The sequence below is a fragment of the Astatotilapia calliptera genome, chromosome 3 (genome assembly GCF_900246225.1).
Source record: "Astatotilapia calliptera chromosome 3, fAstCal1.2, whole genome shotgun sequence".
Taxonomy (NCBI): Eukaryota; Metazoa; Chordata; class Actinopteri; order Cichliformes; family Cichlidae; genus Astatotilapia; species Astatotilapia calliptera.
This window is the reverse complement of record NC_039304.1, coordinates 40,511,473-40,524,553: the sequence shown is the minus strand read 5'-3', so window position 1 is coordinate 40,524,553 and position 13,081 is coordinate 40,511,473. Positions and strand designations below refer to the sequence as shown.

The 13,081-nt window shown below is 41.3% G+C and overlaps 1 protein-coding gene across 2 annotated transcripts; it reads right to left on the bottom strand.

Annotated features, from left to right (window-relative positions):
• Window positions 1-4,230: 4,230 nt before the first annotated feature.
• Window positions 4,231-10,939, bottom strand: LOC113019542 (uncharacterized). 2 transcript variants are annotated; one of them, XM_026163299.1, is made up of 4 exons: window positions 8,348-9,931; window positions 7,042-7,389; window positions 4,714-5,076; window positions 4,231-4,475 (listed from the first exon to the last, which is right to left on the bottom strand). In XM_026163299.1, exons 1-4 carry the CDS (start codon window positions 8,403-8,405, stop codon window positions 4,363-4,365), a joined length of 882 nt encoding a protein of 293 aa, XP_026019084.1. In that variant the 5' UTR covers window positions 8,406-9,931; the 3' UTR covers window positions 4,231-4,362. The 2 variants fall into 2 exon arrangements, 1 of the variants encoding a protein (XP_026019084.1); XR_003272043.1 differs by lacking the exons at window positions 4,231-4,475; window positions 4,714-5,076; window positions 8,348-9,931 and adding an exon at window positions 9,941-10,939 and having other exon boundaries at window positions 7,330-7,389.
• Between the last annotated feature and the right edge of the window lie 2,142 nt (window positions 10,940-13,081).

Here is a 13,081-nt window from a genome sequence, read left to right as displayed (position 1 = left end):
TTTGGTAAAAAACATTAAAAACTACAATTTTCATGTGTTGACTTTAGAATGAAAGCAATTTTACCTAAATCGCATGATACAGTACTGTCAATAACAAAGAATCAAAAAAGGTGGTTATAATGGGTTTAAATTGGCCAAAAATGGTATAGTGTATATCATTGACATTATTAAGGAGCTGATGTTGAAAATTTAAAAATTAAAAAGATTAAAAAATCTGAAAAAAATACACACCTTTGGGAAGTTTCATTCCATTTGCATTAACAGAACGAAAATGGTTGAAAAAAGAAAAGTGAAGTGGCCACAAATGGCCAGGATAGAGGCCAGAGGGTTAAGGCTGCAGACCCTGAATTGGGATACAGCCAGAGAGTGACGGAATACTAGAAAGCACAGGGGCGGTCGGAGGGAAGACGAGCCCTGTGTGGATGCTCTTCAAGACCTCCAGCTGGGGCCTGAGAACCCCAGGGCCCGAACCTGGAACCCAGGAGCAGACTGAGGAGAGAAAACGTAGCTTACCAAGCCGCACATCGGGGACCCTGCTAACCATGCAACCTACAACATGCGGGCAATACCCCAGACAGGGAGCTAGTGCTGCAGGCCGGAGAAGACTCACCCGCTGGCTGACGTATCAGACACAGCGAGTTCCGACTGGTGCGTAAACCTGCGAACCGCAGGCAATATGCCAGGGGCACACAGCCTGCAGGAGCAGAGACCAGTGAGACCTACTCCAGACTGCTGGGCACTGTGGTGGCTGTGATCAAGAAGGAAAAAAATGTAAGTAAATAAATGAATGAATTTACTTGGAAAAATTAAACTGAAGTTATAAGCAAGTGAATAAAGTTTTTTGTTTTTTTTAAGTATATTGATGACATTTGTCATCAAATATTAGTGCAGAACAGGGTGAATCTTGGATTTTAATTTTGACTTTGTGATATTATTTGAATTTAATGTTTTTCAGCAGCAAAAGAATAAGAAGACTGACAAACAGGTGGAGGAAGAGAATGCCACAGAGGAGGCTCATCAGCTGTCTCATCAAAGACAGCTCCCATCCCATTTAAAAGGAATAAAAATCTCATTTCATCAACTAGACTTTCGCCTTTGCTTCAGACATGAACATCAGACCATTTTCTCTGAATCCTCTGTGACTAAATGTCTCTGGATTTCTTCATTTGTGTGTGAGCGGTTTGTTCTTTAACACTCCTCCACGATTACAGCAAGTGATGATCAAAGGTAAATATCCATCCATCCATTCTCTTTCACTTAGCCTTATCAGAGTTGTGAGGGGGGCTGAAGGCAATCCCAGCTACTAATGTAAATATATTTTAATGTATCCAAAGCTACAGCTCACACTCAAAATCAGATAAAACTTTCAACACTTTTCACAATATTATTCAGTTTATAAAACAGGAAAAATAAGATAGAAAATAAAAAGATAGAACACAATTTATTGTAACAACTTTTTATTATTTTTATTTAGTATTTTCCAGTGAAGGAAGCTGCAGATAATGGTTAATGTTAGTGCTACGTTAACCTGACACCTCGAGTTACAGGATACCTTTGCATTTCACTGAGAAAACGCTTCCTCCGCTTAAAAGACAAACATCAAATAATTAACTTTTTCTTTAGAGTGTAAATCTAATATAAGCGGCAGCCAAGAAGGTGCTTAAGGAGAATAACATCGCTTCCAGTCAACTTTCCCGGCCAGGCTGAGAGTGCACTGCAATGATGGAGCAGTGACGCAAGAAGCGACTACGGATATGGTGAAGAGAGGAGTATCGGTAGACGTTGTGAAAGACAGGGCTACACTCTTGGATCAAATAAAACAGTGTGAACTAGTGCGAAGAAGAAACTGGGAAACACGTTTTTAAAAGCAGAGCTTCAAGGAGCGTCTCCAGGCATTTAGGCACCGGGATGACTGTGGGTAAATAGGCTGCTGCATCATGAGCTGGACTCTACTGACCACTCTGCTTTTGGCCTCTGGGCCGAAGAGGGTACTCTTCCACAAGTTGAGTGAGGAGCTTTTCCCTCACCAACTACAGCTAACATAGCGTTTATGCTTTTGGAAGTCAGCATGATTGCATGTCTTTGTTGTATTTCCTACACATGTTGCCCCCCCCGGTGTACTTTTTGATTTCTTGGTATCTACAGAGGTTAAAATCGTATAATGTTGTACAATACTGCCATAAGTAGGGCTGCTACAAACTATTATTTTGATAATCAACTAGTCACCGATTATGTTTGCGATTAGTCGAGTAATCAGATCATGCATCCATTGGACATAAAACGTGCAGCTTTTTGCATCAGCATGCATCTGCACTTATTAACTATCATTAGCTTACAGCTTGAAGTGTTTAAGGTGTGTGCTAACCAAAAACAAAGAGAAGATAGTTTATTAAACTTTTAATGAAATTTGCAGATTGTCTCAGTAAACTCAGCCATCTGCTCCTTGCTATCGACAACATAACAGGACATTGGAGTAAACTCTCGAGCATCTCACACTTCTGTTTAATCAGTTTTCTGTTTGATGTTTATTCAGCTGTGTGAAAACTGTAACTTTAATCTCAGCCAAACCGATTTACTGAGGAACAAATAAAACACTGAAAAAAGCCAAATAAAAGCACTTTTAAGTTATCTGAGTGACTTATATATCATGATTAACCTGAGTAGCGAAAGACCGCACTGGGTTTAAAAACGATTTGCCGGGAGTCCGGTGTTCCCCCCGGCTCTAGTGACTGTAATGTAAACAGCCTACAAATGCAGCCGCCGAAGGATGCTGCCCCTGAACTTGGACAAAGCTATGATACTGGAGACAACTTCTTCTTCTTTGGCGTTTAACGGCAGCTGGCATCCTTGTAGATGCATTGCTGCCATCTTCTGTTTCAGTCTGTTATTACACTCTTAAATCCTAATTCTTGCGTCTTACATCTTACAAAGCTTCAAATGACTTGCCGACTATTAAATATGTTGTTGACGATTTTAATAGTCGACGTAATTGTGACTAGTCGACTAATCGTGGCAGCCCTACTCGTAAATTAACTAAAGTAGTATCATATAATGTAAATGGATTAGGGAATCATTTTAAAAGAAGTAAAATTATGTCAAAATTAAAAAGGAATAGAAGTTTCCCTTCTACAGGAATCTCACCTACCACAGTTTGGGCATGAAAAACTTAGGAAATGGAAATTTAATCAGTATTCATCTTCTTGTACTCAGGTTTTCAAAGGAGGTGTTGTAATTCTAATATTAAGTAGGCTGAATTTTGAATGCATTCAAGAAATAAGAGATAAGGAGGTGAGGTTTGTGCTAGTAAACAAACTTCCCCTCGGAGGGATACTTGGAGGGTATACTGACTACTCTTATTAGTATATTTTTGTTTTTGGTCAATTCTAAATAAAATAAAATCACAACATCCGTCAGTTCAGAACATTTCAGAGTAATCAGAGGATCATAGTCTGAATGGTGTTCTGTCACATGACCTAAGGAGCATCTGCATGCCCATAACAAAACCATCCACTGTGACGAGAGTGAAGCGGACACGTTGACCAGCCTTACAGTTTTTCTTCATCACTCCATCCATAACAGAGAGAAAAGTCATTCTCACCGCTTTTGATGCAGTTCTTAAATCAGTTTGAGCATTTCCTCACAAACATTAGACGGTCTCATTGTTTTTATAGACACTGCTTTTGTTTAGATCCATACTCGTGGTATTTGTTGCTGTGTTAATGCACTTCTCACTTGAATCTGACTTTTTTCAGTCAGGGCTCTAGATCTCTCACTTCTCAGATTACTTTTTTTCAGTCTTTCAATTTAATGTTTTCAGCAAGTTTGTCTGTGTGAAATATTGCCCCAGTTTCATGTTGTTAGCTGACAGGTGTGGTCCCCAGTGTGCTCGCCTGTAACTGTAGCCCATCATCATCATCATCAAGGTCAGACATTTTTGCGCAACTTTTCCAAAGTAAGGAAGATTGAGAAAAAAAAAACTGATGATGATTTCTTTAAAGGGATGCAAAAGGTTTTTGCACAAATGATTCAGACCAAAAGACTAAACTTTGCTCTACAAGGGTGTGATGTCCACTTACGAGGACAGTATGCCACTGCTCTATTGAAATTTAAAACGAATGTCCTCATGTGGATCTCATGTTTCTCTGAAACAAAAATCAGGTTAAAAAAAACAAACAAAAAAAAACATCTGGTAACTTTTTTAAATAGTTTTTAAATATGCATCAGGTCCCAATCAGCCCAAATATCAAAGAGAAATTAAAAATGCATGCCATGGAAGAGTTCAGTCCTTAGGAGGTTAATGTCAGAATGAGCCAACTGTGGTTTATCTGCAGACAGAAAAAAAGACATACAAACTGTTTTGCTTCAAACTGGCTGAGGAGGTTTTAGTTTTATAAAGATCGCCAAAGCAGCAATCACAGCAAAGAGTGACAAAGCCGCCACCAGTCCAGCATGTCCTCTGCTGACTCCTGTGTGACCTGCAGGTGAGAAACAGGTGTGAGGTGTCAGCTGTCAGGTAGGTGATGAGTGAAGAACAGAACAGAATCCATTTCCTCTTCAAACTGCTGTCAGACATTATCTACTGCACTCTGATCACATCACTCAGACCAGCTGCTTTCTACAAAGTCTCATCAACAACATCTTTAGAAACAAACATCAACAACCAGGAAGCAGCTTCACCTCTGATCACACACACACTCAACTCTACTCACTCACCTGGAGGATCAACAACTCTCAGGCTGATGACACTGATAGGGTCAGTCTCCAGATGAGCTCTCTTCCTGCGGTTTGTTCTTCTCCTGAAGACACGACACTCGTATGTTCCTCTATCAGCAGTCGTGACACCCTTCAGAATCAAAGACACGTCTCCATCCTTCATCTCTCTGTCCTGCAGATCCACCCGGTTCTTAAAAGATGGATGCTGCTCTTCTGGATCAGGCTGCTCATCCCGATACAAAAGAACATAATCTTTTCCAAGGTCAGCTCTGCTCCACTCTACAACTGCCTTGGAATTGCTGTCGATGTTTGGAGCTCGACATGGCAGAATGACGTTCTGTCCAGCTGTGATGTTTATCTGAACTGAAAGAGGAAACAGAGCGGTCAAAAACAAAGTGCAATCATTCATTTCTGCAGCATTGATCACCATGAAGAGCTACAAATACAGATTTCTCCCCCTGAACACTTTCCTCTTACTCCCACTAGAGATGCAAACCAAGGAGCTCAGGAAGAAAAACAAGGCGACAGGAGTGATGGGATGGCCAGCTGAGGCTTTTTGTACTTATGCCAGAATTATAATAAAGTTTCACATAAATCTCAAATCCACCTCCACAGTGACAAATACTTTTGTCATAGCCACATGTTGATAACGCCACTCTGAAACAACGAGGCGCAAAATTGTTGGACGATTCTAAACAAGGTTATTTTCTTATATACTCAACTATCAAAAATTAGGATCAACACATGTTTTAGAGAAATCCCTGTACAATCTGCACCAACTCTGTTTGCCAGATGTCACTTTGTCTACTCACTAGAGAAGATCGTGCACCATCATACAGGAACGACTTCCTGTGGACACAACAGGATGTTTGCTGAGATCTAAAAACAGCAACTGCAGTGAAAACAATCCAGAGTTTAATGACCTTTAATGTGAGATCAGCTGAACTGAAATCACTGATAAGGTTTTTTTTTTTACTTACAGCTCGTACAACGATGCAATATATATCTCTATTTTTTATTTATATATAAAGTATGAAGATATTGTATAATCACATATTAACATTCTATTATTCATGCCATGATTTATCTTAGTCTAATGGAGGAAGAGGTAGCAGGAAGGTTGCTGATTGGCTGTAGTTGATCCAAAGGCAACAGAAATGTTGAGAACATTTCTTTTTTTGTTTTTTTAACTTTAAAACATTGTTAACAGTCAGCAGAGGTCGCAGCTGCTGGCATTGAGCTGGTTGTCAGAAAAGTAATGAAACTATCTGCAAGGATTTGGTTAATAAGTACTGACTAGCATCACTGTGGTCAAGATTCACATCAGCTTTAGCTGCTAACATAAGCAGAAAAAAGCCCACCATTCAGCTGGGTCAGATCACACTGACTGCACACAGCACTTACTTTCTTTCCCAAACTGCGATATGCTTATTAAGTAATGACCCTTTCAAAACAAAAGCTGCAATAGTGCTTCACATTAAAAGTGTAACACAAACAGCGGAACTAAGAAATAATACAATAACGTCACAGAAACAAGTGGAGCCTATCCAAAGAGGGCAGAGCAGGTCACAGTGTCACTGCCTGAAAAATGAAGCCTGAGTTTCTCCTGACTGGTTCTTGGTCCCTTGTGCCAGCACATGGACTTGTGAAATGCACTCAGCTGGTTTCACCGTGCAAAAACTGATAAGCAATAAGAGCTCAGAGCAATGTAGCTGCTTGACTGAGTATTTTGAGCTCTCTCTCGGCCAATAATAACTGCTGCATGCTTTGCCTTTGTTTGAGCTCAGTGAGGCAGACGCACAACTACAGCTGTTTGTCAGCATGAAAATAAACATGCAAAGACAACTCACAAACCATAGCATGCAAAAAAAAAAAAAAACCACCAATAAATATAACTGCGAGGAAGTCCGTATCGAACATGTCAACACCCACCAAAACAGGAAGCGTCTCATTTGATCAAAATATTAACACATCAGATAGAAAACAAGCAGAGTGCCTCTGTACAAACATGTAATGAAGATTTTATGAGTCAAACTAAAGTCTGAGCGAATGTCTTATTTAATTAATCATATTTATTTTCTGTATAAAGACTCATGCCTCAAACCAAAGGGAAAACATTTAAAATCTTCTGCAGTGTTTTTAAGTTTCCAGTTACACAAAAACAAAACTCTCCTTCACCAAACAAGGATTGATAAAACTGCCTCCAGAGACTCATCTGAGCTGGAATGAAATGGCACACTTCAGATATCCATAGCACTCTTTCATAAACACTCGTGCTGTAAACATGGTGCAGAGCTTCAGCAGTAAGCTGAGCCTCTGCAGACTCACCAGACTCTGTGACTGTGAGGTTGACGTAGTGCTTGAACTCTTTGACGACTCTCTCACCATTTCTGATGCTGCTGGTTGTAATCTGACAATCGTATGTTCCTGTATCGCTGATGCTGACGTTTCTCAGAATCACAGTAACATCTCCGTCTTTCATGGATGAGTCTCTCAGCTGCACTCGGCCTTTGAAGGACTCGTGCTGGTAGTTCTCGTACGAGCGCTGGTCTTGGAAGAAGAACACATAACCCTGTGAGATGAGCTCCGGTCTGCTCCACTCCAGCAGGGTGATGTGTGCATCTCTGGGACCCCAACACTGAAGAGTGGCAGCTTGTCCAGGCCTCACACAAACCTCTGTATGAATGAAAAACAAAGAGGAGAAAAAACCCAAACATTAATAGCATGTTATACTGCACGTGTTGGAAATCTGTGGACAGCGAGGAAGTACTGAGCAGAGGAAGTCTAAAACACATCAGTGGATTACTCAAAGTAATGGATACCTGCAGCTCTCCGACATGATACTCATGTCTCTATAAACGAACGTGCATTTTACTCTGAACTGTTCTTCAGTTATGAGTGTTGCAACAAACCCCAGCAGTGAGTCTGGACTGACAAACCTCAAGACCAGAGAGGAATCCTCTTCACAACCTGCTGCAAGTGTGTTTGTCAGTAATTAAACTCTGACGTTAAGCAGAGGCTTTTACTGCAAAGCAGGAGAAATGTACATGTAAATGTACACCGTGTTGTTAATAATGAGTTCATTCCTTTAATGTTGCAGCTGGAGAAAATTTACTCACTTGCATACTGCTTGGTAGCTTAAAGTATAATGACATACATTAGATTTATTTTTTTTAAAAACCTGCACAATTTTAAATGGACATTTTAAAATAAACGATATCGAGAACAAATTACATCTAATACAGAGTGGAGTAGTTTGGAAAACGAAAATATAGAAACACTTTAGTAAATTTGCAATGCTGTCACTGTGTTCATCAAGATTTGCAGTGTCACACGCCACTAGTTTGTCTTTTTGGCTTAGATGTTGTTTAAGAAATCCTGACACAGCCAAACCGGACCGCCACCGCCTGGCACCATGTTAGTATCACATCCATTCTTTTTGTTGCCAAATTCCTTCTGAACTCGCTCACATTTTCTTCCATCTACGGTATCAGACGAGCTGCAGCAGCTGTTTGCATTCCCGGAAGCGTGAAAATGCTGCAGTGCGTAGTTTCACTGTTTACATCCTTGATGGATGAGTCATTTCTTTTGGCAGCCTGTCAGTTCATGTTACCTCAAAACACAAGACACTCACCTTTCAACGCAGAAGCCACCAACATCGGGAGGGAGAAGAAAACTACAAGCGACGACATTTCTGCAGGTCGCCCAACGGTCGGCCCGCTGTTTGGTAGTGGTGGGCGGATCGATCCAAATATAGATGGCACATACAACCCCAGTACTGGTAGCGAATCTATACTAATGTGACAGGATCAGTGGTTTACTTTGCTCTGTAAACTCTGTAAGGACATGTATCTCTGCAGGGATTTCCTTCCTCCAGTTGTTGTTTTCATAATGTCACGTGACTCAGTGAGGACGGGCGAGAGGAGGAAGGAAATCCCTCACAAAGACCCCCCAGCAAAAAAGTACAGAATAACCGGGCAGCTTATGTAGTTTTTATTTTCCTTCTTTACCTCACTCTGTGACTAAATTTAATATAGTCTGTGACTACAACACAAGCACATAGGCCAATTTTGGTAGCATCTGTTTCAACATCTGCCTGTCCCCACTCTCTTTGTCAGGGTGGGACAGGCAGAGGATCTAAAGATCGAAGTTCAAAATAATTTAAAATCAGGACACAGACCCTGGTGCGAGTAATCCTCGCTGGCTTTTAAAATGACCGCAGCAGTTATAAGCAGCGATCCTGCTGAACCCTTATCAGTCAGGATTAAATGAGCTGCAGGACCTCTGAGTTAGACTGACTCGGTGTGAGCTTGGTGATCCTAACATACAGGACGCTGAGTGTAAATCTGCTATACTTCAGGTGATGCTGTTTGTTTGTGTAGCAGTACTCTGATCATAACGCTCTCACATGCTTATCATTTGCTGCTCGTTGCTCTTCTACAGTGACAGCTGCACATTACAGCTCCGAGACTTAAAACTGCATGCACTGTTTGTTAGTTTATTGCTCCACCAAGTGAATACACGTAGAGCCCTGCACACAGTGTAACTTCAGTACTTCCTTTTTTCTCAACTGTGGGCAGGCTGCGCGTACAAATGCTAAAAGAAACAGCGAAGCTCAACTGACTTGAAACCAAAGCTGGTCACTGACGCCCTCTGCTGCTGCTGATCGGCTCTTAAAGCCAGGGGTGCAGTTTTTACCCAACGGATAAAATGCTGACTTACACTACACGATAAAACTATGAGATACCAGCATGAGATGGTCACATGAATATAAGGAAAGGTCGCTATTATATCTGAAACTGTGTTCCCAGAGTCAAGAAGTTCACTTTACGCGCACAAGCTGACTGTAATTCAGCTTCATTACCGCGAGAAGAAGCAGCTGAGCTGATACAGCACATCTCCCACAAACACGGTTCACAGTTTAAAGTGGAGAGAAACATCACGCAGTTCACAGCAGCCACATGAAAAGCGCAACACGTTAACCCTCCCTCACAAAATGAAGCCGCTGCTTCTTCAAATCGACGTCCGTCCACTACCAGAGGAAGCACGGAATAGAGCCCACAGCTTCACCAAGGTCATCCACAGACACGTGTAGCACATGTGTGATGGTAAAGGATGAAGGCTGTTATAAGAAGTTGGAGCAGATACAAATGCCAGGAAGTCAACGTGGGATTTTCGGGGATTTGGCGTTGGTGCCATTGCGCTGAATAAAGAAATAAAAACTCACCTGTTCATTGTTTTTGGGCTTCAGGTGTAAGTTCTCCGCTCCGTTCTCACACCACTGTCGAGTTTATCTCCCGCTGTCCCGAGGTGGAGCTGAACTTCCCCTTGTCGACCGGCTCGCCTTGGAGCCAGATCACACCAGCGCCAGCATGCCACACCATCTCCAGGTAGCCCGTCAGGCGCCTCCGCAACCAGATAAGAAACTCCGAAGAAGGAAAACAACAAAAGAACAAATCCGTTCAGTTTAAAAAACAAAAAACAGAAGCTGTGATCCAAGACTAGAACGTCCTCCGAGAGACCGTTTTCACCAGGTTGCAGAGGAGTACCAACCTGCTCAGACCGGTAGCAGCAGCCTACAGCGGAAGATCCGCTGTTGCCCCTCCTCCAGCATCGACGACGATGGCACTTATAGATACATGTTATCTAGCCTCTGTCTCATGTATGAAATATTTTGACTTGTATTTTTATTTTTAAAGCCTACAGTGGCTGTTTTACTGCTGTATGTGTATGTTTTCATGACACCCAGCATACGACCCACGCTAAAGTTAGACAGTTTGAACAATGAGAATCTGTCGTTTACAGGATGCGGGGATTTTCCCCTTTTTTTTTTTAAACATCACCACTTTTGCTTCACGCGTGACTCCGCTTACTATCATGAACTGAGTGAAGGAGCACGTAGCAGCGATGCATTTATACAGTTTATATTTTGCATATTACTGACAGACGGAGGAAGAAAGTAGTTCCTACCAATCGTTTAGACACTTTCCACTGTGTCCCGTAAATCATAAACTAACAATTTACCCCAACGTTACTAAAACATCGATATTTTAATATGAGGATCAGACCTAGAACATAAATATCTCTTAGAATCGATATTTCAGTATTGATCCACACAACAGCTGCACAACACCCTTTAACAGCACCAAGGCTGTAGCTGAGAGGATAGAAAAGAAAATTTTCAATTTTATTTATACAGCGCCAATTCACAACAGACACCTCAAGGCACTTCATATTGTAAGGTAGACCATACAAAAACCCAAAAATCCTATAACCCCCTATGGGCAAGCACTGTGGCAACAGTGGGAAGGAAAAACTGCCTTTTAACATGAAGAACCCCCTGGCAGATTCAGTGTTATGAAGGAAGGAAGGCTCAGAGTTTAAGTAGTCATCATCATGGGCTCATCCGATTAGAATGTGAATAAGCAGTCATCACTCATAGGCTTCTCCTTTTATTCTCAAAATCAATAAGGAAAGACACATGAATTGCCAGCGCTGAAAGAAAACAGATTTAAGTTACTCATTACCTTAAACAACGCATGAAATCAAAAACCCAAACAGAACCTCACCTCCACTGCCGCCCAGTGTGGGAGTGAAGAAAGAGTGAGCCAAAAGTGAATGCAGTCCTTATAAAACACGTGACAGGTGAGTTGTTACGGATTCAAATATTGGGGATGGAGACAAGAGGAAAAACCACAATAACAACACTGGTCCGGCCGGGTTAAGTCAAACAATGATTTTAATGATCACACGCGTGGGAGATGGACACTGATGCAGACAGCCTCAGATCTCAAAATGGTGGAGCATTGATCAACCTCTTATAGCCTCTGGTGCCCCCACCTTATCATAAAAGCCTAAACATTCACATGCTTTCTCTCACACGGCGCCTAAGCTACGACCTTGGCTCCCTGTTTATCTGCTCCTGCTGAGATGGGGCAGAAAACTCCAGTATAGTCTGTTCTCTTCTAATCAGACAAATAAGACGATGACTTTCTGCAAACAGTATTTCTTATAACTCAGCAGTATAATGCATCATCAAACAATATCATTCATTCACAATAAATCAGCAGTTTAATGTAATGCAAATCAGTTTAACAAATGCAATAGTTATCAGCTTCTTCTAATTCAGGAGAATAATGCAAACTAAAACTACATAATAATTCACAATCTTTAATTAGGGGTCTAACATGGCAATTAAGGACAAGCACCACACCCAATCAAAGGTGAGAACTAAACAAGGTGCATCTGGTGAAGTGAGTGGATGTGCTAGGATGTGCTAAAAGGTGGGTCTTTACAACAACCAGGATCGGGAATAGGGTCAGGACAGGATAAAAGGCACGCTGTAAAGGTCTTTTATCTTTCAGAAGACAAAGGAAATTTGGGAAGGTTTAAACATATAAATTACATAACATAATAAGATATCATAGATGGATGGATGTTTATATCAGGGTTTACAAATGAGAATTCTGGGCATTCTTCCAGAACCACATTTGAGGTTAGACACTAATGCGGATGAGAAAGCTGGGAGGTGGTGAACCCCTGTTGCAGGGTTGAGGGGACAGTGCTAATATAAATTCCTTAGGAAATAATAAAGTATTCTGACTCTGATACCCACAGCACCTCTGTTAGTATCCTTGCTTGCTAACTTGACATTTACATTTTTAAAGTGTTTACACTTTCCATCATGTTGGCATTTTGATTTCTTTTTTTTCTGTAGATATTTACACCTACAGTAGCAATAACAACAACAAGAAGTCCACATAAAAGAACTAATATAACAGGAAAAGATGTATCCTTGTCTCCTCAATCCTTGGGGTTGATGGAGTGCTTGAACTCGCTGACGACTCTCTTGCCACTGCTTGTCCTGCTGGTTGTAATCTCACACTTGTATGTACCCGTATCGCTGATGCTGACTCAACAGTTTCAGAACACTCTGCTGTGCAAGTCTGCAGTTTGTGTTGTAATACAAACCTCATTTTGTTTCTGTTTTATCAACACAACGACCTCTGAAGGGTTCAGGAGAGATGGGATCCCTGTAAAATTTGAAGAAAACATGATCAGCTCTGACTTCCTGTACAAGTAAAGATGTGCTGATCTGTAAGTTTCAGCAAAGGCTTTTTGTTGTTGACACAAAGAGTTGATGAGCTGCAGCCGTGTCTTCGGATCCAGACAGTTAGCTGCCAGCTGCTTTTATTTAAGAAGCAAAGGACATAACATGAATAACAAGAGCTGCAAATTTCCCACTTCCACTCTGCCTTAAAAAAGCAGCTACTGTTATAAAACAAATGTTTAGGGACATTTTTAAAAAGTGGGGATTGCAAAGAGCTCTTAGTGCGTAGCTGGGTTATGCAGCATGGGTGTGAGGAGG